Raw genomic sequence first — 26,272 nt, 5'->3', positions numbered from 1 at the left:
GGTCATGGACTCTAACTCTCTGGGACCGTGAGCCCTGAATTAAAGTCTTATAAGTTGTCTTGGTCATGATGTTTTCTCATGGCAATGGGAAAGTATCTCAGAGAGTTGGTACCTTCCTTATTTGTAGACAGCTGTCTTCTGACTGTATCTTCCTGCAATAGAAGGTCAGGTCAGTTCTCTGGGGACTGTGAGCTAAGGGCACACCTTTTGAGTTGGGGTTCTAGGATACAGGCTTGCTGCTGCTGTGGGCACAGCTTTTGAGTTGGGGTTCCAGGGTACAGGCTTGCTGCAGCTGTGGGCACAGTTTTTGAGTTGGGGTTCCAGGGTACAGGCTTGCTGCAGCTGTGGGCACAGCTTTTGAGTTGGGGTTCCAGGGTACAGACTTGCTGCTGCTGTGGGCACAGCTTTTGAGTTGGGGTTCCAGGGTACAGGCTTGCTGCTGCTGTGGGCACAGCTTTTGAGTTGGGGTTCCAGGGTACAGGCTTGCTGCTGCTGTGGGCACAGCTTTTGAGTTGGGGTTCCGGGGTATAGGCTTGCTGCTGCTGTGGGCACAGCTTTTGAGTTGGGGTTCCGGGGTATAGGCTTGCTGCTGCTGTGGGCACAGCTTTTGAGTTGGGGTTTCGGGGTACAGGCTTGCTGCAGCTGCAGCTCCTGGTTTGCTTTTGAGACAGTCTCACTATGTAACCCAGGATGGTTTGGAACAATTTGATCCTCCTGCCTTAGCTTCCCAAATTCTGGGATCACTGGTGAGAGCCACCACATCTGGACCTATACATAAGTTTTGTGGAGATACAAACATGCAGTCCTTGGGATTAGTGACTTTATTTTTTTAATATAGAAAAGCAATTTATTCTCATTATAAGTACTACACAGTTAGTCACAGGGAATAACAGGCCTGATAGTGAGACAAGCCAACCAACATGGAGATGGTATCAAACGACAATGGTCAAAGACTCCTCTAGCCAAGAAAAGTAAACTCTTACCAAGGATCAATATAATTTAAAACATAAAGCTATCAATTCACATTTCTCAATGACAGCTTACCTGTGGTACAACTGCCAGGTAAAACCATGCATCTTTAAAACTTGGTAGTCCTAAATATAAATAAAAAGGAAAAATCACAACAACAACAGCAGCAACAACAACAAAATTTCACAGAAAGGAAAAGAACAATATGAAAACAGCTCAAGGAATACATGAAGGGGCAAAATATCCCTGGGGAGGGAAAAACCATGAAGTTTTATTGGAGTTTTATTGATCCCTTAAGGTAGGGATCTATATAACTCCAATCTCCCCTAGTTTATGAATAAAAACGACAACTTGCAAACCTACCTTACTTGGCTCCATTCCTCGTTCATTCTAGCTTTTGCTTAAAGGCCGGAAACACTTGAGCATTTAGCTTAAGAAGAAAAATAACCACACACAAGATGTCCCATTTCTGAAGCCACTTTAGACCTGGCTTTGCTACTAGAAAATTTAAATATAAGCCTGGCCTTGCATAATAAAGGCCCCCAGTAAGAGCTAGAAAACAGGGGCTGAAGAGATGGGTCAGTCCAGACAGAGGACCGGGGTTCAGTTCCCAGCACCCACATGGTGGTCCGCAACAGTCTAACTCTAGTCTTCCGGGATCTGATGCCTTCTTTGGTCTCTGAGATCACTGTACACATATGGTGCACAGATACACATGCAGGAAAACATCCACAGACATAAAATAAATACAATCTAAAAGCGATTTGAGAAAAGATTAGAGGACACCCAGATTGGGTTAAGAGTTTTTGGTGGCACTAATATTAAAGGGAGAACTGAACAAAGTCCGAGTCTCAAAACCAGTGCTAATTGATCTCACAGTTCAAAGGAAAAGGGGAAAATCTAAAAATCACAAACGCAGACACGTCTAAGATCCTCATTCTCTAGATCCACGCTGCCTTCAGGGATCCACCGCCATAAATGTTCTCCGTCATCTGCCTCACATGCATGATATTATTTCTTGATACAGAACTAACCAACCTAGGTTCACCGGGATTCCAGGAGAATTCAGAGATCGTGGTTGTGTGACCTCCATGGTGTGCTATCCTCTGCATCTTGTGGCCTGTTCCTACCCAGTTTTATTTAAACCCCAGCCATCCCATCTATGATCAGTACCACCAGAAGCCAAAGCAGTCTCATTGTGAGGTGGCGACTGAACTCGGACTATTTCATCCTTATAGGATTACAGCTTGAGTTTCAGATTTCTCAGATCCCACAAGGCAGCAGCAGTCTTGCCAGCAAATCCCATGGCAAGAATGAGCTCACTATAAGGACTGAAAGACAAGCACAGTCTACCTCAGCAGTGTGAGCATCTTCTCAGTGGCTTGGAAGTATTCTTTGAGAGGCTATCACGAGTCTTATGTTTATGATCATCCACAACTGACCAAGACAGATGCCAGGGAATGTGGGTGACAGCTGTGTGTCCTGTCATGATGGGCTCAGCATCCATCACGTTTCCTTCCTTTGAAGTGGAATTGCTGTCCCATAGGCAGATGCTACAGTCATCTGGAGACCTAAGTACCCACTAAGATTTGCCTCCTTTCAGATGTTCCATTCTCTAAGGGTGTCTGAAGGATGTTTGTCCAGGCAAAATCCAGAACGTCACTGGATGGAGTCTTTCTTGCGACGATTCAAGCGAGGGTTCTGGGGGGGGGGGATATAACAAGCCCTATTTACTTCTTCATGGTTGATCCTGATTCCTATTTCAGTTTCTCACTGACAGAGCCCAAACTTCCAAATTCTCCTTTCTTACCATTGTGGTGTGATGCATCAAATTGCGTGTCATTGCTGGGGAGTCAAACACAGGCAATCACAAGGTGAGCACACTGTTCATCTGATGTATGTGTCCCCAGGACATGTCAATGAATGCTGAAATCGTTCCCTTCATGTCTGCTCTGGTCACATCTGGAAGTCACCCGGGCAGTAAAGCTGGCCTACTCTAGGCTGTGGGTCACCACAAAATTATAAAGGAAAGGGTGTTCCTTTTTCCATGTTTTGTACTCCTCTTGACCATGCTCTTCTACCGAGTAGTCAGAGGCTGCTTCCTATAGTCACCAGTGATTGCTGGTGAGGCCCAGAATGGGCATGGGAGAAATCCTGGGGCTATATGTTGTGGGAAGGGGCGAGGAGACTGTCCACCTGGATCGAGAGTGGCTCAAATAAGAGGAAGTTATCTGCTAGTCTGGAGAGAGGAACCAGGCTCTGTAGGGCTCTCTCCTGGCTCTCAGGGAGATTTCTTCTTGCTTTCTTCTTCCATGGCAGACAGGAAGAGGTCAGGGTCTCTGCTGTCTCTATCAAGGTATGAATGTTCTTCTGAAACCTTCGATGTTATATTTTAAACCTATTTAGCTACCCCAAAGCCCCATGTCCAAAGCCTGTCATGACACTGAGGGTTAAAGCTGATGTATGAATCTTAGGGAAGGGTAACGGCCACAGCACATGCACTATCTCATGTGATTCCCTCGTAACTCCATGGCAAAGGCTCCAGTGAGGGTGAGTGAGCTTAGAAAGATAGATGTGAGGGCTGGAGAGTCAGCAATTAAAAGTACTAGCTGTTCTTCCAGAGGACCTGGGTTCAATACCCAACACCCACATGGCAGCTTACAGTTGTCTCCAGTTCCAGGGGATCCAACACCCTCCCACAAACATACATACAGGCAAAACACCAATGCCTAAATAAATAATAAATAATAAATAATAAATAATAAATAATAAATAATAAATAAAATGTATGGGGGTTGAGACAGGGTTACTCTGTCTACCATTGGCTGCCATGGAATTGTAGATCTACCTGGCCTTTAATGCATAGAGATCTGACTGCCTCTGCCTCAGGAGTGCTGGGACTAAAGGCATGTGCCACCACTGCCTGACTAGTTGGAGGTCAGGATGAGACAGGAGGATTGCCACGCATCTGAAGCCAACCTGGGCTACATGACAGGTTTTAGGCCAGCCTGGGCTATGAAGTAAGTTGCCGGTCTCACCCCCCTGCCTTCCTCCCTGCCTCAAATAGCAACTAAAGTCTTGACTCTTGGGGTTACTGAGCTGTCCTGTTTGTGTTAAGCCAGTTGATCTGAAGGAACCTGTGAACGTGAGGAGCATGAAGAGGTAGACAAAAGAAGAGACATGTCTGCAGGGGTGTGTACTGTGGGCACAGGAGAGGGGGAACATTTTGGCAAAGGTTGGTTCATACTCAGGAAAGGCGGAGGGAGTCGTTTGGCAGGAAGCAATCCTGGCATGTTGGGGGTGGAGTTTGGAATTATGATGTCAACTTTTATAGAGAAATGCTTGACTCATCCTTCCTCGCCCTCTTGGCCTCGTTCCCAGGTCTCAAGCCCCTGTTACTGACACCAGCAGGTTTTTTTCCCCTGAAACCGGAAGAAGAAGCGGCAAAAAGAAAGAAAACAACTAAAACAACCACTTCTCTTCACACCTCAGCAGTGGGAGTCAGACGGAGGAGACCAGCCACAGTGCTCCTCCCACGCAAAGTCAGTGCCCAGAGTGAGCTTCTTGCCAGTCCTCCAACGCCTAATTAACTCCCAGTGTTCTGCGGGCAGTGCCAGCCATGATCCACCTCCATTCAGAAAACATTCCTGTAGGTCCTCCTCTGAAGCCGGGTCTGTGGAGGGTGCTGGAGAAGGAAGGGGCTCCTCCAGTTTCCTCTGTCCTTGGAAAATTGTCAGCTGGGTGATGCTCAGTGGCTGTGTTGACTGAGAGGTGAATTCTGGGTCATACACAGCATGCAGGGTGTGGTCCGTGACCGGAACAGGCCCATTTTCCTCCTCCTCCCCAATCCTTTCTGCAGCCACTCTTTGAATGTGGCCTCTGGGCTCTTGATTACTGTCAAGGAGGAGGCTCAGGAACTCTCTGCAGCCAATGTGTTGAAGTCCTGAATGAGAGTATTAAATACACACATACAAATTAATGAGAGTATTAAATACACACGGGACCAAGAGCAAGTTCACATAGGGTCTCTGAAACTAATGACACTTCACAGACACTGAAACATTACACAATGCCAAAGGAACGTGGTGATCTTCATGGCAGAGAAGCGGGGGAGAAACAAGAATGTTTCCTGTTGTGACTATATATTCACAGTGTGCCAGGCCCTCTTCTACGCATTCAATGTACATCTAGAGAATCTGTCAAGTAACCCAGGGGATAGGTACTATTATATCTATTTTATTTTAGAGTCAAGGCTCTATTATAGCTCAAACTGGCTATATAGAGTGATGTTCAATTCCTGATTTTCCTGTCTCCATCTCCCAACTGCTAGGGTTTTATAGATGTGTGCCACCACGCCGCACTTTTGTCTTCCTGTGACAGGTCAAAGACCAAAAGGTTAAAGGACTTGGCCAGGGTCCCATAGGAAGTGATAGAGGGCGATTCAAAGTCAGCCTTCAGAACTACCAAGCTAAGCTGCCTCCTGTGTGTATGCTCCATTGGAGCCTTTGACATACTCTCTGACCCCCACCCCCCTAGAGAATTACGGTTGCTTGCCTTAATGACAGAAAAGTTACTGCCAGAGACTAACATACATACGCACGTACACACACACACACACACACACACACACACACACACACACAGAGCTGACCACACAGCAGGTTCAGTGTTTATTGAATGAATAAATCTGGGAAAGCATAAGTCTGATGCATCGACTATTTTTCTCTTCCTAGCTCACTGCCCGTTTTTTTCAGATCTTTCCAGGATTAAGTTGTCCAACATTTCCCACCCTCATGTTAACCTTTGTACGTTTTCTGCTTGGACAAAGACCCGTAAACGAACTTGAAGGATGCGAACACTACATAGAGAACTGTTTGTGGACACTGGGTCCAGTACAACTCTTTTTTCCTTCCCAGTACAATGAGGAACTCCCGTTACTCCATGGTCCAGATTGCCCGTAGGAGTCCAGTCTTGTTCCTATGCTGTTTCGATGCCCAGCAGACTTGTGATCAATAAACCAGGACCAAGGTGACCCAGGCATCGAGTCCACTGCCCCTCCCTCCTCTCCCCCTCCCCTCTTGTGGAGGAAACTGGTAAGGGTTATGAGAGAAAACATTATCTTTCATTAGAGAGATGAAGCATACAACTGCACCTTTTTAATTGGAACACGGAGAACTTGTCAACTTTGATAGTATGATGGTGAGATTTCTTGTTTAAACAAACAAACAAACAAACAACCTGGGCTAAAAGGACAAAATATTTGGTTTTGGAGGTATTTTGGAAAATCAGGTAGAACAGTAGACAAGAATGCACTGCTTTGCTGGGCAGTGGTGGCGCACGCCTTTAATCCCAGCACTTGGAGGCAGAGGCAGGCAGATTTCTGAGTTTGAGGCCAGTCTGGTCTACAAAGTGAGTTCCAGGACAGCCAGGGCTGCACAGAGAAACCCTGTCTCAAAAAAACCAAAACAAACCAAACCAAACAGAAAAAAGAATGCACTGCTTTGTTGGTCTCAAGTTGTCAAAGTCAGCCAACTCTGCTTCGCATCGTGGACTAAAAACGTTTTATTCAAGCGGCAGTCAGATTCTCTGGTCCAGCCAGGGGCTTCGCCCGCTGTCGTTTGTCGTTGTTTGGGCTAGAAATTACTCAGGCTCGGCTCTAGGAGTCGAGTCGGGGTCAGCGCCCCGGGTCCTCCCAGACGCCGCCTTCCGGGTCGCTGACCCTGGAGCCGGAGGGCGGGGCCGCGCCGGGTGGAAGCGAAGGAAGAGGCCGGCGTCCCGGGAGCGCGCGAGGCTGCCCGCGTGCGCGCGTCCGCCCACCCGCGCGCCCGCGCCCACGCCCGCCCGCGCTCACGGGAAGTCTCGCGATGCGGTAGCCGGCTGCTCCTGCTGCGGGTGGTTCGGGCTGTTGCTGTGGTTGCCGGAGTTGCGGCGGCGGCGGCGGCGGCGGCGGCGCTGGCGCGGGCGGCGGCGCTGGCGCTGGCGGGGGTGGCGGCCCCGGCGGATGTTGACATTGTGTTGTTGTTCCTGCCCACGGTAATGGCGGCGGTGGTGGCGGCGGCGGCGGCGACGGCGGCGGCGGCGGCCGGGACCAGGTCTCCTCAGTAGCCCGAGCCCACACTGCCGAGCGCCAGCTCCGCGGCCTCCGCGCCCGCCGCTTCACCAGCCGTTCCCCGCGGCCGCCCCAGAGCCAGGGCCCCGGGCGGGGGGCTCGCCGGCGCGGGATGGCGGATTTCGATGAAATCTACGAGGAGGAGGAGGACGAGGAGCGGGCCCTGGAGGAGCAGCTGCTCAAGTACTCGCCCGACCCGGTGGTGGTCCGCGGCTCCGGTCACGTCACCGTGTAAGGCCCTGCGAGGGCTAGGACGAGGACGGGAGGCGAGGCGCGGGTGGGCGTGCGGGGTGGGCCCCGGGACCCCTCGGGGTCCTCCTTTTCTTGAACCCCCGTCCCCGGTGACTGGCGCGGGACGGGGGCCTTCGGGCAGCTCCGGCGATCAGGAAGTGAGAACTTGCTCCGCTTCCATTTGTTTAGGACTCCCAAGTGGGGACAGACACTGCCTCCCCTCCCTCCCACAACCCCGGAGCAGGCCCCGTGGCCCGCGGGAATGTGTGGGGTCCCAGCCGGGAAGATGGCTTTTTAGGGTCTGCCTGATGGGCCATCGGTACAGGCTAGAGGTGCACACACACACACACACACACACACACACGCGCACACACATCTTATGGGATCCATCTTTGTAACGCCCCCCCCCACCCCTCACCCCCGTTATTCTTTGGGACTCTGCCTGACTTACAGCCTATTGACATATGGCTCAGAGGTCAGATCTGAGGTGTTAAGATCCCAGTGGCAGTTGGTAAATGAGATTCACTGTCGTGTGTCTGTCACACATAACACGCAGGGGCTTCCCAGTTCCTCAAGAGTGAATTTCTGCAAAACTGATTCAAGTCGCTGTCAATTATGTATGATAGAAGTATACAGGTGGACGGAAAAAAGGAGGAGGATACATCCGTTTACAAGGAATTACAAGTACCGAGTTTCCTGTAATCGTTCTGTTTTGGGGCACGGATCTAGGTTGGCTTCTTTGATAAGGGCTCCTGTAAGGTTTATTAGCAACATCAAAAGTCCCAATATTATTCAGACAATAAGGGATGAAAGCATTGTGAAAGGTCGTGACTAATAAAGGAATGTAGACTTGGGGCAAATAATGAGCTGTCCGGAAGAAGGAAGTTTTGTAACATTTCCCTGATAAAATCCGGAGTTTGTACAACTTAGGGTATTGATACTCCTTTACAGCTGCTATCTCCAGTTGAAAAGTCATAGCTCAAACTTCCTGTGCTTGCATATCACTTTATCACTGATAGAAAAAGGCAGCGAGCCTGAAGCTGTCTGGAGCGCTTGTCATTGTGTTTTGGTGTAGGGTGAGTGGGGCGTGCTGTAGGCAAGGCGGTCAAACAGTGAGGCTCCTCAGAAGATCGTCTCTTGTGCAGTCATCCTGACTAGCCATGTTGGTGTTTGGGTGTGCTTATGTAACGCTTTGGTGTCTTCACACCTGTTAACGTGTCTATTTAGGTGACTTAACAGGGTAAAAACACTGCATAGGCATTGTCCCAGGACCTGGATAAGGAGATGGCACTTCGCACCATAATAACAGCTCTGTTTTAACTGTCAACACAAACTTAATTAAGGAATATAGCTAATTATGAATAATACAGTTTAAATGTATATCATAATGCTTTTAGTGTTATAACCTATTTAATTTTTAGTTTAACTCTTAGGACTTTTTTTCTTTTAAACTTAAGGACTATGGGTGCTTTTAGAAGCAATTACTAACAAACAAACAAAGGACACAGTGATATGTATCGTTAGTCCCAGTACTCAGGAGGTAGAGGCAAGTGGATCTGTGAGTTGCAGGTTGGTTCCCCTGGTCTTCAGGGCTACATAAAGGATTTCCGAACTTTTTCATGTTGTCTGTGGTCATCCTTAAACTCCTCCTGTGGAATCAAAGCTGGCAGAAATTTATTTGCAGAGGATCAGCTAGGGCTGGAGATGTAGCTCAGTAGTAGAGTGCTTGTCCTGGGTTCAGAGTAACCAAATAAGAAGGTTCAAGTGCAGTTGTCATGTCTCCTCTGTTCAAGAAGAAGAAAAGCTAAACATGTTGTTGGGAAATAGGATAGTCAAAGTGCTCAGATAGAAAGTTGGATTGTAGTTGACTATTTGGAGTGGCTAACAAGAGTGTGAAGTAATTATTAGTGGTCTTTTCATCTTGTCTTTCAGAATCACCTGGCTTGTGCTCAGGAAATACTAGCCTTTATTATTATCAGCATTAGAAATAAGTACTTCCATTTGCAGGACTAACAGTCATTTAGTCTAGTTTATCTGCCCATTAAGATCATGTGGGGAGCACCTGCTGTTGTTCCAGCCCTCTCTCCAGGCCAGTGGCCACATATGAGTGGAGCTCTGGTTCATGAGTAGGCTTGGATGGGGTTGGAGGAAGGTCTTGGAGTGGTTTTGATTGTACTGAGGAGTTTGCTGTAGACACTAGTGATGGTGGTGTTTGCCACCTTTGCCTTAATATGTTTGTGATCTCCCTTAGACACTTCTGATAGTAACCTTCCTCTGCCACTTTTATATAAATTACTCATCTCTGTCTCCTCAGTTCACAGGATGACAGCTTAGTTCGTACCTTTCCAGATTAAGGAGTGAGATAATGTATGCAGAGAACACATGAGTGTGTGTTGTTGTGCTCAGGAAACACTAGCCTTTGTTAGTTATTACCCTCCTCAGGTGGCTCTCTGTTTTGAGAAATATTTGTGTAAAATATAGATTAAGAATTCAGCATTGCCATTTTCAAACCAAAGAGTGATTCATTTAGCTAATTCTCTTTTTACTTTGAACCAACTTGTATATACATATATAAGAATCTTTGGTCAGCAAAAGTCCAACCCTGTTTTGTGGTGATATAGAATTCTATAATAATGTAAAGCTTATATATGACCATCATGCATAATGTTAGGCATACTAGACTCTGTAGCCAAGTTTATACCTACAAGAGGTTTTGAAATTTGTGCTCATATGTTATAACTATGTTTCACTTTCCTTTTCAAGTATAAACAGGAAAAGCGATTGATAATTATAGTAAACTATGGGCTGGAGATAGGGCTCAGCAGTTAGAGCATTTGCTGCTCCTACAGAGGACCAGGTTCGGTTCTCAGCACCCACATGGAAGCTTACAACCATCCATAACTCCAGTTACAGCAGGTTCAACAAAACACTCATACACAAAGATAAAATCAATCTTTAAAAATTAAAATTATAGTAAACCACATAAGCTTACTTCTCTTTTTGCTAAGAAGTTGGTTAAAGCATTCTTCCCTTTTACTTTGAAAGAAATGATATTGTAAACAGTATTGTCTGTCTGTAATCCAGGTCAGACTGAAAAGATTCAGGTCTCCCTGTGTGCTTGCTTTTGCAGTTGAGTCTTTCTTGTCTTGTCTTTTCCGTTCTTTCTTTTCTTCTCTATTTTGGTTTTTCGTCTAATTTTTCTTAATAAGCTTAATATTACTCTAATTTGAGAAATCATTCTTTTGTGATATGTTCTTTCTAGATATTCTAGATGAGTAATTTTTTTTATTTTTGATTTGCATGTGATAGAAATCTTTTGTAGAAACATATTGAAGAAAAATCATGTATGGGAAAAGAAAAGGATAAATTCCCATGGTTTCATTCTATGTACATACATGTAACTTGGAAGACTGGAACAAGAAAAAGTGACAAACTTACTAGATACTGTTGGTCAAACTGATTGATACTCTTTATTGGAAGGGCATAAGTAATGTAAAACACACTGGCATAACTGATCCGTATTTATAGATAGTCACAGCTCAACAGATTGCTGAGTCTAGAGGAACCAGTGTGGTCATTATAAGACATATCACATATGTCAGTATTTACTAATTTTAGTCCAACCCATTTCTTTTATATTCTGAACTATCTTTATTTTGTTGTTTGATGGGATAGAACCACAGCAAAGCCATGATACCCAAGGTCAGCCAGCTTCTAGCCAGTTAGGTTTAGTAGTTGGAAGCCACTTGGACCATGTTGAAGAACAGTTTAGCCAGCCAGGGGCCAGGCCCAGAAATGGTGAAAGGGACATGTAAATGATTTGCTGTATGGCACTGGTTTATAATTTTAATGTTTGTAGAATATTATCTTAGATTTCAAACTTTTTTTGACCATATTACTTTGTGTATGTGTGTGAGGGCATGTGATCTTGTGGAGGTAAGTTATCTTTCCTATGGGTTCTTGTTAGGCTTGGCAGCAAGCACCTTTGCCTACTGAGCCATCTTTCCAACCCTACTTTGATGTCTCATAAGAATGATATCTCTTAAGGAATGTGTTAGTATAAAAGAATTTTTAAAAGTTGAGGAAATGAATTTAAAAGTAATTCAAAGCTTGTGTTAGCTAATAATCTAACATTGTTGAGTGATAATAGTCATTGGTATCTTATTTCAGACTCATCCCATATCTGAACCAGACTTGAGGCTCTTCTAGAGTGGACCTCATATTTGATTTTTAACTTAAATCTTCTCATTAATTTGTTCAGTAAAATAAAACCTTTTAAATATCCCAGCATTCAGGCAAAGGTAGGCAGATCTCTTGCATTTGAGCCAGATTTTAGTGAGTTCCAGACCAGCCATGGTTACAAAGAGAAATCCTAGCTTATGAAAAAAGTAAATAAACTTAAGTAAAGTAAATTATAGAGGCAATTAGTGTGATGAAGAATATGAAGGAAGACAGGCTATGCATGTGTTTTATGTGTTTTAATAGGACAACTACTCAATTTTAATGGGTGAACTTTGTTGAAGAAATGAGAACACCAGAGCCAGCTAGTGTCTCAGTGGGTGAAAGAAAGCCCTTATTTGCACAAGCCTGGTGACCAGACTAGGTCCCTGGATCCCTGTAATGGTACAAATGTGGAGGGGAAGAATTGACACAACCAAATTGCCCTCTGACCCCACATATCCACTGTGGTATACACCCCCGCCCCAAAGTAAAATAAATGAGATATATGGTAATGAGCTGAGGTTTCAAAGTTTTACTGTACTTGAACTTGAAATTTTACATATGGTTTGAATTCAGAGTTTTAGTTAGATTTGAGCTTATCTAGAGCTGTGAACTCGACAAATACTTTAATTTTTATATAACTGGCTAAGAAGAATACAGGGACTAAATCATGAAAGATAAATTGTGCATACTTATTTATGTTGATAAACAATACTCCAAACAATAACTTAAATAATACAGCTCTAAAATTTTGAGAGACACCTTGAGTTCATACTGTTATTATGTTACAGGCCCTGAGCTGAGGAAGAGCTCAGCTCAGGAGTCTTTTAAATCAGGTGTACTGACTGATGGATGTAATCCCAGTGGAGGGAGGGAGACCACTGAGAGCTTGAAGCTGGCCTGCACGCCTCTGTCTGTCTCTCTGTCTCTCTGTTTCTGAATATCTGTCTCTGTGTGTCACTTTTTGTAGTGTGCCCTGACTTAAGCTCAAGCTATCGCCTTGCCTTAGCCACCACTCCTGGCAGGTTTTTGATTAGATAGCTGTATTAGATTTTGTTCTCCGAAAGGTTAAGCCGTAAATATAACTGAACAGCTGATGCTCCTGAGCATATGTACACTACTGTTTTCTGTAGAAGATTCTTTTGCTCATTTGACCCAGCCAGAAGCATCAGGCTGAGAGTCTAGGATATGTGTATTTATACAGGATTTTGATAGGCTGCTCATGAACTCCTGAGCTGACGATGGGAGTTTGGCCTTCTGAGTGCTTTGTGTCTAATGAGACTCTAGGTGTTTCTTGTATCAGACATATTTTATACATAATGGATGATGCCCTGGAAAGATGCCAGTAATGGTTTCCATCCCTGGATATGTCCTAACTGACCATAGATGAACTTCTCTGAACTTCAGTTTGCCCCTCTGCAAAGGGGTTAATACCTACTTTGGAGGTTAGGTATGAGAATCAGAAGTACAACTGTAATTTTATGACCTGGACTCATCACAGGGATTCAACAAATTAATTTTTATCATGATTTGATTTTTATCCCTGTGTACACATGGTTTCATTATTTTTTACTGTTTGAAAAAAAGAAATCATCCAAACTGTGGCATATTACTTTCCTGCTTTCTTTTTACTCTTTTCTCTTCTTTCTTTTTTCTTTTTCTTTTCTTTTCTTTTTCTTTTTTTTTTTTTTTTTTTTTTTTTTGAGACAGGGTTTCTCTATGTAGCTTTGGTTATCTTTGAACTATGAGACCCTCCCCCCGACACACACACACTCCTGGGAATTTAGGTGGGTGCTGTGTTTTCTACTTTAAAACAAGATCTTGGACATGAAAGCAGATGGCCAGATTGACTAAAGGCATATTTAATCCAAAGACGACCTTATGGGAGGGCCCCTGGAGGCTGTGTTGGTTTGAGAACTGCCCTTTCCAATGGCACAGTTGCTCTGCGGGGGCTGCTGCTTTGCTTCCTGCAACTAACTAAACTGTTGTACTGGCCAATGAAACAGCCGGTCTTACAGTATAAGGAGATGGTTACTCGAGATTCTGAACTTAAGAACTAAATTTTTTTGTTTGTTTATTTTGTTTTTCTAGACAGGACTTCTCTGTATCTAGCTATCCTGGAACTAGCTTTGTAGACTAGTCTGGCCTCAAACTCAGAGATCCACCTGCCTCTGCCTCCTAAGTGTTGGGGTTAAAGGTATGCACCACCAAGGCTGGCTCTAATTCTTTATTACCGCCTTATATTTGGCATATGTTTTTTGTTTGTTTCATTGTTGTTTCCAAACCTGTTTTATGTGGTGTTGGGGAGCAGGCCCTGGGCTTCATTTACTCTAGACAAGTACCACCAATTGAGCTGCGTCTCCAGCTCCACAGATATTCCTTAAATTCCCGTTTCATGTCAGGTGTTATACAAGCTTTCAAAAGACATGAAGACTTTCCCATCATGTGGTTTACTATGAGTAGGTGAGTTATAAATGAAGAATTGCTGTGAGGATGACCAGTGAAGGGCGCTGTGATGGAAGGTAATGTGGTTGGGAGAATGGTGTTGAGAGAGGATAAAACATTCTTAGGAAGAGCATGCTGAGTCTAGAAGATGCTGAGGTGGAAACCCAGGAAGTCTGAAGAAGAGTTAAATTATACTAGAATGTACAGAAAACAGGATTGTGTCTTGGAACAAGATTGGACAGTTCAGAATGGGCCAGAGAGGATGTAAAATGGTTTGAAAGGTTCCTCCCCAACTGTGTGTGTGTGTGTGTGTGTGTGTGTGTGTGTGTGTGTGTGTGAGGGGGGAGGGGCGCAGAGAGACAGAGACAGAGTTAGGGTTACTTCCAGGGCTTTGAATGACAGGCCCACTCTGTACTGTAGTGGCTCCACTACAGAGGAGAATGCTAGCATTAAATTGAAGAGGCTGCTGAAGCAGTCTGAGTGAAACAGAACAGTGGCCTGGCTGGGTTTGTGGACAATAGGTAAAGGAGGTATTACAGTTTTAGGTAGAAACCATCAAATTTTACAAACCTTTTCCATAAGATAGAGAAAAACAGTAGTAGTGACTTCCTTTCTTTCCACTTGTGTATATGTGATTCATTTGATTTGATTTTGGCTCTGTGATGAAGTCAAAGAACTGGGTCTGCCCTTAATAAGCTGCTTTGGGACCATTTTTAACGACATATTTGGATCTCCTGTTGCCATGGGTGCTAATATGCCAAGAGAGCAGCTAATATGCCAGAGGAGCTTCCTCATAATTTTGAAGTGAGGATGTTTGTGGAATGACACTCTTCACTACAGTATGTGTGGTGTTTGATGGCTATTTGTTTCTTAGATTTCAGGGAAAGATCTACATTAAAGCTGATTTGGAGTCCCTAGGGCTGAAATGTTCTGATGTGTCCTGAAAAAAAAAGTGTCTTTTTCTTATTTATTTATTAATATTTTATGTGTGCTTTTCCTTTTTCTTTTTTCTTGCTTGTTTGTCTATATGAGGGTGTCAGAAGCCCTGGAACTGGAGTTACAGGTGTGAACTGCCATGTGGGTGCTGGGAATTGAACTCAGGTCCTCTGGAAGAACAGAAGCCATTTCTCCAGTTTCCTTTTATTTTTTTATTTTTTATGTTCTTTCAGGTAGCTTTCTTTTGGTAGAGATGGCTAGACTTTGATATAATTTCCTTTGTTGTTTACAAGTGTGTAACAAAGTTGCCCTGGCCTGGAATTCATTGTAGTTATAGCTGGCCTTAACCCTCCTGCCTCTGCCTCCTGAGGGCTGGAATTATAGGTGTATGCCACACTGAGTGGCAAAAGCCTTCTGTCTTTTCTTTGATCTTGCATTGTGGTTGTGATGAAGTCAGTTCTGGGTTTGTTCAGTGAAGGAATTTTTATATATTCAACCTTCTTTATCTGCCTTTTTATATTAGCAAATGTTATTTGTAGTTACTAGTTTAGAGGTCTATTGTGCTAGTTAGCTTTCTATTACTGTATGTAGCAAAATGCCTAGAATAATTAACGTAGTTATATTTTGGCTTACACATGGGGTGGGGAGAGTGGCGGAGGACTGACCCTAAAAGTGTCCTTTCTACCAGCAGTCCTCTTACTGCTCTCCAGAGGACAGGGGCTGGATTCCCAGCCCCCAGAGGGCAGCTCGAAACTGGCTGTAACTCAGGTCTCAGAGGATCTAATATCTTATTAGATATCATCTTAGATGGGCCTAAACATGGTTCAGAATGTGGTTGCAAAGTTAAAATGAAACTAGTCTACAATTGCAGAGGCTTGGTTCTTCAGGACCTTCGGAAGAGCAGTCAGTGCCCTTACCCGCTGAGCCATCTTGCCAGCCCAATAAATAAATTCTTAAAACATTTACTGTTGTATAGCAACTGTCCTATGTGTAAAGTGAAGCCCAAATCGTGCAGGGTTTGTTTTTTGTTTTTTAATTTGAGGAGCTGGGTATGGTGAGGCACTCCTTTAATTTCAGCACATGGGAGGCAGAGGCAGGAGGATCCCCGTGAGTTCAAAGCCTGCCTGGTCAACATAGCAAACTCCTAGACAACATTGTTACTCAAGCCTAGCAACCTGAGTTTGATCCCTAAAACCCACGGAAAGGTGCAAGAACAGACCCAGTTCCACCAAGGTGTCCCTTGACCCCCATATGAACTCTGCAGCATGGATGTGTCCAAGAATGCACACTGTCTTAGTTTGGGTTTTGTTGTTCTGCTGAAACACCATGGACACAGCCATCTAGGGAGAACAGGGTTATTCAGCTACACTTCCATTTCATTGTGATATCCACACCATCATTGACAGACGTCGGTCGGGGCAGGAACTCAACAGCTCACGAACCTAGAGACAGGAGCTGATGCAGAGGCCATGGAGGGCTGCTGCTAAATGCTTGCTCATCATGTTTTCCTCAGCCTGCTTTCTTAAAGAGCCCAGGGTCACCACTCCCAGCAGGCTGGCCTTCTCCCATCATTCATTCACTAAGAAAATGCCCTACAGCCAGATCTTAGGGAGGTGTTTTCTCAATTGAGATTCCCTCCTCTTACCTAACTCTAACTTGTGTCCAGCCAGCACAAACACCATACCAAAAGTACACACACACACACACACACAAAATTTAAAAATGAGAGTGAGGAATTGAGACAGGAGGCTTACTAGTTCTGTGCCACACTGGCCTATATAGTAAAACCATGCCTCCAAAATAAGTAAATAAATAAATAAATAAATAAATAAAGTAGAGCTGGCATTGGTATGGAGCTTTTGAGAGAGAGACAGAGAGAAATGGCCAGAGCTCTGGATGTGAACCCTAGTAACTGTAAAAAACCCAGAAACTTAGGAGGACAGCACAGCATTTGCTCTTTGGTCTCCTGTTTTTCCGGAGACAAATAAAATTGAAGGGAAGATTTCCTTTTCTGATAATATATTGAATTGATACTTAAACCGGGATTAGAATTCAGGCATTCCCTCTGTGTTGCATTGCTCTTCCAGCTGTACCACATTAGCTTTCTGTACTTGCCAATTCTTGTTTTACCTAATTGGATTGCTGGCTGCCATTTCAGTTGAAAGCCTGCTGTTACTGCTTAGCTTTCTTGAAATCAACGTGTTTTCCATACCTTGTTTTCTACATTCTACCTCATGACCTTGGTTGATTAAAAAGTCGGAAATTTCAAGGTGCATAAGAGATGGAGGGGGAGGAAGGGCTCACCAGTTAAGAGGACTTGTTGCTCTAATAAAAGACCTGGGTTCAATTCCCAACACCCACATGGTGGCGCACAACCATCCCTAGCTCCAGGTCCAGGTGATCTGACACCCTCTTCAGAACCCCTTGGATACTCTGTACACACACAGTGTGCAGACATACATGCAGGCAAAACACTCAGAAACATGAAATAAGTAAATCTTATAAAAAACACAAACCACGCCTGGCAAACACCGAAGTGGATGCTCACAGACAGCTATTGGATGGAACACAGGGTCCCCAATGGAGGAGCTAGAGAAAGTACCCAAGGACCTGAAGGGGGCTGCAACCCTGTAGGTGGAACAACAATATGGACTAACCAGTACCCCCTGAGCTCGAGTCTCTAGCTGCATATGTAGCAGAAGATGGCCTAATCGGCCATCACTGGGAAGAGAGGCCCCTTGGTCTTGCAAACTTTATATGACCCAGCACAAGGGAAGGCCTGGGCCAAGTAGTGGGAGTGGGTGGGTAGGGGAGCAGGGGCGGGGGGGGGGATAGGGAACTTTCAGGGAAATATTTGAAATGTAAATAAAGAAAATAATAATCATAATAAAAAAAAAGAAAAGGCAGAGGACAACGAGATTTCAATAAAAAAAAAACAAAAAACACTAACCACAAAACCACTAAGAGATGGATCAGTGGTTAAGAGCATTAACTGCTTTTTCCAAGGACCCAGGTTCAATTCACAGCACCCACATGGCAGCTTACAACTGTCTGCAACTCCTGTTTCAGGGGTCTGACACCCTCACACATGCATACAGTCAAAACACCAATGTACATAGAGTAAAAATAAATACATTATTTCTTAAGACAAAACAATGGAGAAATATGGAAGCTAGATAATAGATGGGACCTCAGCACCTAGGAGCGTCCTGTGACTCAGGCTGCAAGAGAAGCAGAGACTGGACAAGACTGTTGGGAACTTTCTGGTACCTGGCTAGCAGAGATTGACAGCCCCAGGTTCAGGAAGAAAGGCGCGCACATGTGCAGAGGCACAGGCACAGAGACATATAAAATCCCCAAACCAAGATGACAGAAGTGCTTTAAAATGCCCTCTTTTGTTTTTGGTTGGCGTTTTATTGTTGTTGTTTAAGATGGGTTCTCATGTAGCTTCTGCTGACTTTGAATTCCTGATCTTCCTGCTGCCACTTTGGAGTTCTGCCGTTGTGGATGTGTGCCCCTACACCTAGTTTCTGTAGTGCTCGGGATTGAATCCAGGGTTTAATGTATGCTAGGCAGCACTATGAGTGTTAGTGACCAAGCTACATCCCCAGCCCCGAGTTATACGATAAAGCTAGTAGAGTTGTCTCTAAATATTGGCATGTCGCTTGTGCATACATTTCCTTTTTGTCTTTAAAACAAAACTCAGTTTTTTCATATTTTAATTCTTTTTATAATTATAAAGAAAAGCATAAAGACTACTTACAAATTGGGAAGTTGTATTTCTCAGTGAAGTAAAAAATGAAACTTAGGATCATGAAGATACAAAAGGGCAAAATGGCTTGTGTTTTTTGTGTAATTGTTCCTAGGTTGTTTTTTTTTTTTTCTATTTTTTGATGTGCATGTATGTATTGTGTGTTATATGTACTTTTAAAATGTGTACAAGTATGCATTTGGGTGTATGTGTGCATCCATATGTGTTATATGTTCTTTTAATGGTTTGCGTGTGGTAGATATGGGTTGTCTTTTCCTGTGTCGCTGTCACTCTACCTTTATTTCCTGAGATGTAAACTCACAGAACCTGAATATGCTTCCTCCTGTCTCTCTCCCTCGGTGCTAGGTTTGCGGGTGCTAGCCTGGCTTTTTAATGTGCGTTCTGGGGATCCAAATGCAGGCTCTGGCTAATCTTACAGTCTATCCTTAGTCTTAAATACTAATAGATTTTATTAGAGAAGTCATTGAAAACATGAAAATAAGAAATGTCATCCATAGTCTCTATTCTTTAGGATTAACTATGGGATGGATTTGATTTTTTTTCATATGTAAATAATTACATTAACATTTAGGCAATAGTATTTTAGTTTTTTGCATTTTTCGTTAAGGGTTATATTGGGAGCATTCACCACTATCATTATGGGATCTTACAAAAGTGAATGAATAGTGAGACTCTTATCAGATTATAAAGAGCAGAAGTACTCAAGGGGGCTTAAGAGACAGGATTCTACCATCTGCACCTCAGTAATGCGTCTCACGGTGATCTGCCTACTTAGTCCTCCCAGCTTCTGCTTGTGTGGTGGGAACTGCTGACTGACTACTTTTCCTTTCCTTGACAGTTGCTGCTTCCTACTGTCTGCTGTTCACTTTTGACTTTCAGGCTTTGCAATTTTACTGTATCTTGACTTGAATTTAAACCCTTTTTAAAATATTTCAGCCCTTACAATACCATCAATTTATTAGTACCTTATATTCATGTATGTCAAGAGAAAAAAAACCAAAACCTGTGTCTGAGTTGAGCAGCCTTGTTGGGCTAGCCCTGCCACCTGCTGTGTTGCTAACCAGTCCTGTGATTAAGTGTGTGCTCACTATCCAGAGTAGAGACATCCTAGTTAGTTGTTCAGGTAATGGGTTACTGGGCTTTCTTGTTTAGTGTATGTGCTTTTAGCTATAATATATTATTACATATGTTATAATTAATATCATTGTAAAATGTTTCTATTTTAAATTTTTCATTCTTAAAAATAGCACTACAATTCAGAAGCAAGGGAAATAAACATTGAACAAATACTTTTGGTTCAGATTGAAATAAATTGAAGCGAGTGGATACTAGTCATTTGGTATTCAAAAGACAAAATGCAGTAGGAATTCAAAACAGTGAAAGCTAGAAAATTTGCTATCTGATTAATATATTATGCTTTGATGCTACAGTAGCTCATGAAATAAACCATCTTTTTTACTTACATACTGTTGGTTATTTAACACTGTGCTTCATCATTCTATAAAAGTTTTGGTTCTACTGGGAAACCCTTTCTATGCTACATTTTGTAAGTTGCTCATTGTAATTATCTTAATGAGCAACTTACAAAAGGTATCTTAGACCTTCACTCTGTCTCAGACATTCTGTGAGGGATCCATATTCTGTTCACCCCACCTTTAAGTTAGTTTAAGCATCTGTGCTGTTGGCACAGTGACATATAATAACATATTTTTTTCCTTTTTGAAAACAGATTTGGACTGAGCAACAAATTTGAATCAGAATTCCCTTCTTCATTAACTGGAAAAGTGAGTGTCTCTCTTATTGATCTACTGTTTATATATCTCAAATTAGTTTCTTATAGAAATGAGAAAAGATGTGCTGAGACCCATTATTGTCACTCAGCATCTCAGTGTTAACGTTTCTTACCTTGCTTTAGGTAGCTCCTGAAGAATTTAAAGCCAGCATCAACAGAGTTAACAGCTGTCTTAGGAAGAATCTTCCTGTTAACGTGCGGTGGTTGCTTTGTGGCTGCCTGTGCTGCTGCTGCACGTTAGGGTGCAGTATGTGGCCAGTTATTTGCCTCAGTAAAAGAGTAAGTTGAATTATGTCTCTTAATTTACATTTAGAAGTGTGAAACAAGTCTTACTTTTACCTTTTTTTTTCTGTTTAATGAACCACACTGTTCTGAGTATTATATAAAAATAATCTGATATAGTAAAGCAAGATTAATTAAATTATATATTCAAATATTATAAAATAGCTGTGTAACACTAGTCATAATTTTTGTGCATGAGGAAATTATAGTCAGGGCCGGGCATGGTGGCGCATGCCTTTAATCCCAGCACTTGGGAGGCAGAGGCAGGCGGATTTCTGAGTTCGAGGCCAGCCTGGTCTACAGAGTGAGTTCCAGGACAGCCAGGGCTATACAGAGAAACCCTGTCTCGAAAAAAACAAAACAAAACAAAAAAACAAAAAAGGAAATTATAGTCAAAAGGTGCAGCCCTATGTCTGTATACATTAACTATGGATTAGAATGGTACCGTTTATTTCTGTGCCCATGGACATACTTCTTAACCTCTTTAAATCTGACTGATACAGCTATAAAATGATAATATTCACCTGTGATTTGAATAGAATTGTTGTAAAGATACAATAAAATAGTATTTATAAAGCTCTTGGCTGGACAGCTTATGAGAAATTGTGTCAGTTTCACTACTGTTTTAAGTACAAGAGAAACAGTTTAAAGGAAGAACGGTGTACTCTGGCTCATGGGTTTAGAGATTTTAGTCATGGATTGTTACGCTGGCTCCATATCTTCTGTGCCTGACCAAGCAAAACCATGATGATGGCTGAGCAGAGCCGCGTGCCTTGTAGTTACCAGGTGTCAGGGAGGGAAGGAGGAGATTGGAACAAGACGTAGCCCCTGAGAACAGAGTCCTCGTGTTAGGAATCGATGAGAGATTTAGTCTGTTGCGTAGGTTGTCTTCCTTGTGATCCAAGTCACCTTCCAGTCCACAGTCTCCCCAGCTCTGCTGTCAACTGAGCTATTGCACAGCTCTCCTCTTACTTTTAAATGGCATTGGTGTACGTCAGTGTCTCCTGTGCATTCACGTTCAGTACCTGAGTCTCTGTAGTCTATCCCATCAGATTCCCTGGAACTAGTTACAGATGCTAGTGGTCCTGGGAATTGAACCCTGGTTCTCTGCAAGAGCAGCCAGTACTTCCAACTACTAAATCACCTCTCCATCCCCTAACACACAAGCTTTTGGAGGGAGTCCTTCAAATCTAACCCATAACAGAAGTTATCGATAAAGAGTGACTAATACTATTACTAGTACTATGAGAGTACCCATGGAGGAGATAAAATGCTTACAGTAAAATAATACGGGTTATTTTATTTTTGTACTTTACAGTTTATCTATAATGAATATACGCTGACTCTGATTAGGAAAAATAATTGGAAGACATAATTTTCATTGCTTATAATGAAAAAGTTCCAAGATGTTAGTTATAGATATGCCAAAATAATACAAATCAAAAGTTGGTTGGGTGGTTTTTTTGTTTTTGTTTTTGTTTTTGAAGACATTGTTTTACTCCTTGGATTTGATTGGCTTGAAACTCACTTCAGATTAGCCTTGAACTAAGAGATCTGCCTGCCTCTGCCTCCCAAATGCTCCAGGCATGTGCCACCATGCCTAACACATCACCATTGTTTTTGTTATCTTAAATATTATACTTACACGTGTGAAATTGATGTAATATTCAGCCATATATGGTAACTCAGGTATAAAATCCTAGCACTCAGGCTGAGAAAGGAAGATTGTGAATCTGCTACATAGTAAATTAAGGCCAGTCTGGAAAACCAAAGGAGGGGGCCACATGTCAACCAATTTGGCTTGACTGTTTTTCTGTGGAAACATTTAATTTTTGTGCTAAATAATGACGAGGAGATGAAGGAAACCACGTGTAATTTGTTACTTGATTTCTGTAATAAAGTTAGAGGTATATTCTACTGAAAATTATTGAGCTGATTTATTGTTAGAAAGAAAATGATGCTTTCCTAATAGAATTCTGTATCATTTTTATAATATTTAAAATATTTATATTTCTCATAAACTTTATTATTATTTGTGTGTTGAACATGGGAGGCGCAGGGACCACTGGAAGTGTATAAAGGCCAGAGGACAACATTGTGGAGTCAGTTGTCTTCTCCCTTTAAGTGGGTTTCGGGTGGATCTCATGTCATTGAGCTTGTGCAGTGGAAGTTTTTTGCTGGCCCTACTTTCTTAGAGACTTTTTACCCCCATAATTCTTGCCAGATTTCCTCTAGGCCACAAAACCTGTCTGACAGTCTTTGGATCCACAGTTGTGTTTTCTGATTTTCTTTAGGCCTCGACTCTCACTGCCTTCCTCAGTTCAGGCCTTGCTGTTGTCTGAGTGGCTGTCCAGTTCATGTGGTTACCGTGGTGGGCTTTGCCTGTTGGATCTGGCCTTGATTTTGAGATCTGATCTGATCTTTTTATTTCTTCCCCTCCCTCCCTCCCTCCCTCCCTCCTTCCCTCCCTCCCTCCCTCCCTCCCCCCTTTTTTTACTTTTTGAATGAGTAATACAAGATATTTTAATATGTGGATGCTATATTTAAAAAAAACAAAAGTGAGAGTATACTGCGACATTTGTCTTCTTTTATGATATCCTCTTTTCCTAGTTGTCAGTGAAAGCACTCGCAGCTTGCACATTACCAGCATGTTGTCAGCATGAGAACCTTATAGTTCTCTATACATTTCCTGTCTTGAGTATAACTTCTCTGTATCATGTCGTGAATGTATGGAGAGTACTAGAACACCTTTGTAAGATGGGAGACAAGATAGCAGGGATTTCCAACCCTTCATTGTCATGGACTACTCTGGTAGTCTAATAATGCTAGAGCCTATAAATACTATTTTAGTATAACATTTAATGTATTCTAAATACTACATTAATCAGTATTTTAGATTTAAAAACCCCAATTATGTATCAACCAACTAAAATAAGGAACTGGAAAGTATTTGAAGACATGAGAAAATGCTGTTGAGTGACTACAATGACAACATGCTAGTAATGTGCAAGCTGCAAGTGCCTCTGAGTAAGACTTGATTTATTTTCATGTGAACATAAAAGTGAGATTACTGGGTCACATAGTAATCGTGTGCTTTATTTTAAGAGAAACTTGTAAAAAAGGAAACTCTTTTCCAAAGTGGCATGTACTTTTGCATCCACATAAGCCTTGTATGGAGTTGCAGTTGCTCAGTATCCTGGCCAGGGCTTGGTAGTGGTTAGCAGTGGCAGTTGTTCTGATGGTCTGCTGTGGTACTTCTTGTTGCCTTGCTCTTGCTAAGTAATGGTAGATACTGTGTTTATTTGCTACTTGTCCATCTTCCTTTTTAGCATTGTAGGGCTGTGAAATACTTCTCAGTGGTAGAGTGCCTTCCTACTATGTGCAAGGTTTTCAGTCTGTAGTACCACAAAAACAAAACAAAGTAAGAAATGAAAGAGTTGAAACAAATTGCCCTCTTTCCCCTGTTTTGAACCCAGCACCTCACAACTCTGGCTGGCCTCAGACTCAGAAAGATCTACCTGCTTTTGACTCAACTCCCATGCCACCACGTGTGATTAAGGGTGATGCCAGCACACTCAGCCTTCTCTCTTATTGATTTATTGATTGATTGATTGATTGATTGAGCATAGACCTATTTTTATTTATCTGCTTGTCTTTAGTTTAAATCCTTGAGGATGTAGCATCACTCAGATTCTCTTCCAATGACCTTAGCAGAAAGCAAGAAGTTTGCTTTGGAATTTGACACAAGCTATGCCACTGTTGGGCTCTGATAATTCCAAATTATACTGGTTTTTCTTAGTTTGTCACCAGGAGGATTATGTTATTGTTTGCTTTGGACAAATTATATCTTTTACCCAAGTAGAATTTGATTTCACATAAACACTTTTTATTTTAGACCAACTGTGTGGTCCCTTTGGTTTTGGAGACCCCATACCTACAGCTAACAAATAAGTGGCCTCAAAGACTTGTAGACATATTTGCCTTTACAAGTCCTTTTTTTCAGCAGACCTCGGGACTCCATGAGATGGAGGAAAGGACATCTTGCTTGTTTAAAACTAGTTATTTGTTGGTATGAGTTTTTTTTTAAGTGATGGAGTGCTTACTTAGCATTCAGAATGACCTGTCTTTGAACCCCAGCACTGAAGAGGGGGCAGGGCAAAGAATATAAAAGAATATTTTAAAGGGTTCTTTTATTATTTGTGTGTATATGTGTCTACCTGTGTGCCTGTGTGAATTATGTGTACCACATGCACATGTGAGTCTATGGAGGCGAGAAGAGGGTGTCAGATATTCTGGAGCCAAAGTTACAGGTGGTTGTGAGCTTCGTGTGGGCTCTGCGAATTGAACCCCAGTCCTCTGCAAAAACAGCAAGTGCTCTTAACCTGTGAGCCATCTCTCCAATCTTGAATCTCTTTAAACTGGTGTTTTCTTTGTTAAATTTGGACAGTGTCTCATTATGTAACCTATTCCAAGGCTTGAATTTAGTATTATCCTGCCTCTCAGTCTTTGGCGTGTTGGGAGTATAAAGCATGCACCACTGTGCCAGGCTTAAGACTATTTAATGTCATTCTGATGTGAGTGCCTTGTTAGAGATGTGTCAGTATTATTGTTGTAGTATATACCCTGTCTTTCCTATTTTCTTAGCAGTGTCTTTAGCAGAGCTGACGTTTTGATTTTGGTGATTTAGTTTATCACTTAAAAAATTGTGCTTTTATGCCAGGCTCACAAATCCCAGTTTATATTAGGCCGAGGCTTGCATCTCTGTGAGTTCTAGGCCTGCCAAGGCTTTGTAGTGAAATTTTGTTTCCAAAAAGAAAAAAAAAAAAATAGTGCCTTTACTATCATGTCTACTGTTTTGCCTAAAACAGAGTTGTGAAGATTTTGATCTCTCCCATATTTTGTGTATAGGTATGACAAGAAGAGACGGTCAGAGTTCATGTTTTGACATATGACTCTCTAAGCTTTATAAGTCATAATTGTATGCATCTCTTACTGAATTTCATTATGTTCCATTGGTGTTGGTTTTTTTTTTTTTTTTGGTTTTTCGAGACAGGGTTTCTCTGTGTATCCCTACCTGTCCTGGAACTCACTCTGTAGACCAGGCTGGCCTTGAACTCAGAAATCCGCCTGCCTCTGGCTCCTGAGTGCTGGGATTAAAGGCGAGCGCCACCACACCTGGCTCCATTGGTGTTGATCTTAACCTCACTGTCACTGTCTTATTTACTATATCTTATTTACTTTAGAATAGTGTTCAGTGGTGTAAATCTTGCAAATTTGTGTGTCAACACCCACCCTCCTTGAGTTGGTGTCGCATGTGGCTCAGACTAGTCTTGAGCTTTGCAGTGTAGCAGAAGATGACCAAACCCTCTGACCTTCTTGCCTTTACTTCCTTCCCAAGTGCAGGCTTGTGCTTATTAGGGGCTGGGAGCCAACTCTGCTTTGTGCGACTGAGTCGGGGCTGTACCAACTGACCTACATTTCTGGCTCTGGGATTTTTTTTTTTTTTTTTTTTTTT

General features: G+C 42.7%; 1 protein-coding gene and 1 pseudogene across 1 annotated transcript in view; one reads left to right on the top strand and one right to left on the bottom strand.

Annotated features, from left to right (window-relative positions):
• Window positions 1-1,910: 1,910 nt before the first annotated feature.
• Window positions 1,911-6,980, bottom strand: LOC110330317 (annotated as a pseudogene).
• Chic2 (cysteine rich hydrophobic domain 2) overlaps window positions 6,821-26,272 on the top strand; it is a 33,020-nt gene continuing 13,568 nt past the window's right edge. Inside the window, exons 1-3 of the mRNA XM_021211363.1 lie at window positions 6,821-7,309; window positions 20,413-20,467; window positions 20,599-20,754. Of these exons, the coding sequence (XP_021067022.1) occupies window positions 7,191-7,309; window positions 20,413-20,467; window positions 20,599-20,754 (330 nt within the window). The 5' untranslated portion in view covers window positions 6,821-7,190. The remainder of the gene's footprint in view (window positions 7,310-20,412; window positions 20,468-20,598; window positions 20,755-26,272) is intronic.

The sequence above is a fragment of the Mus pahari genome, chromosome 13 (assembly GCF_900095145.1).
Source record: "Mus pahari chromosome 13, PAHARI_EIJ_v1.1, whole genome shotgun sequence".
Lineage (NCBI taxonomy): Eukaryota > Metazoa > Chordata > Mammalia > Rodentia > Muridae > Mus > Mus pahari.
Note: the sequence above shows the minus strand (reverse complement) of the source record. Positions and strands in the feature narration are given on the sequence as shown.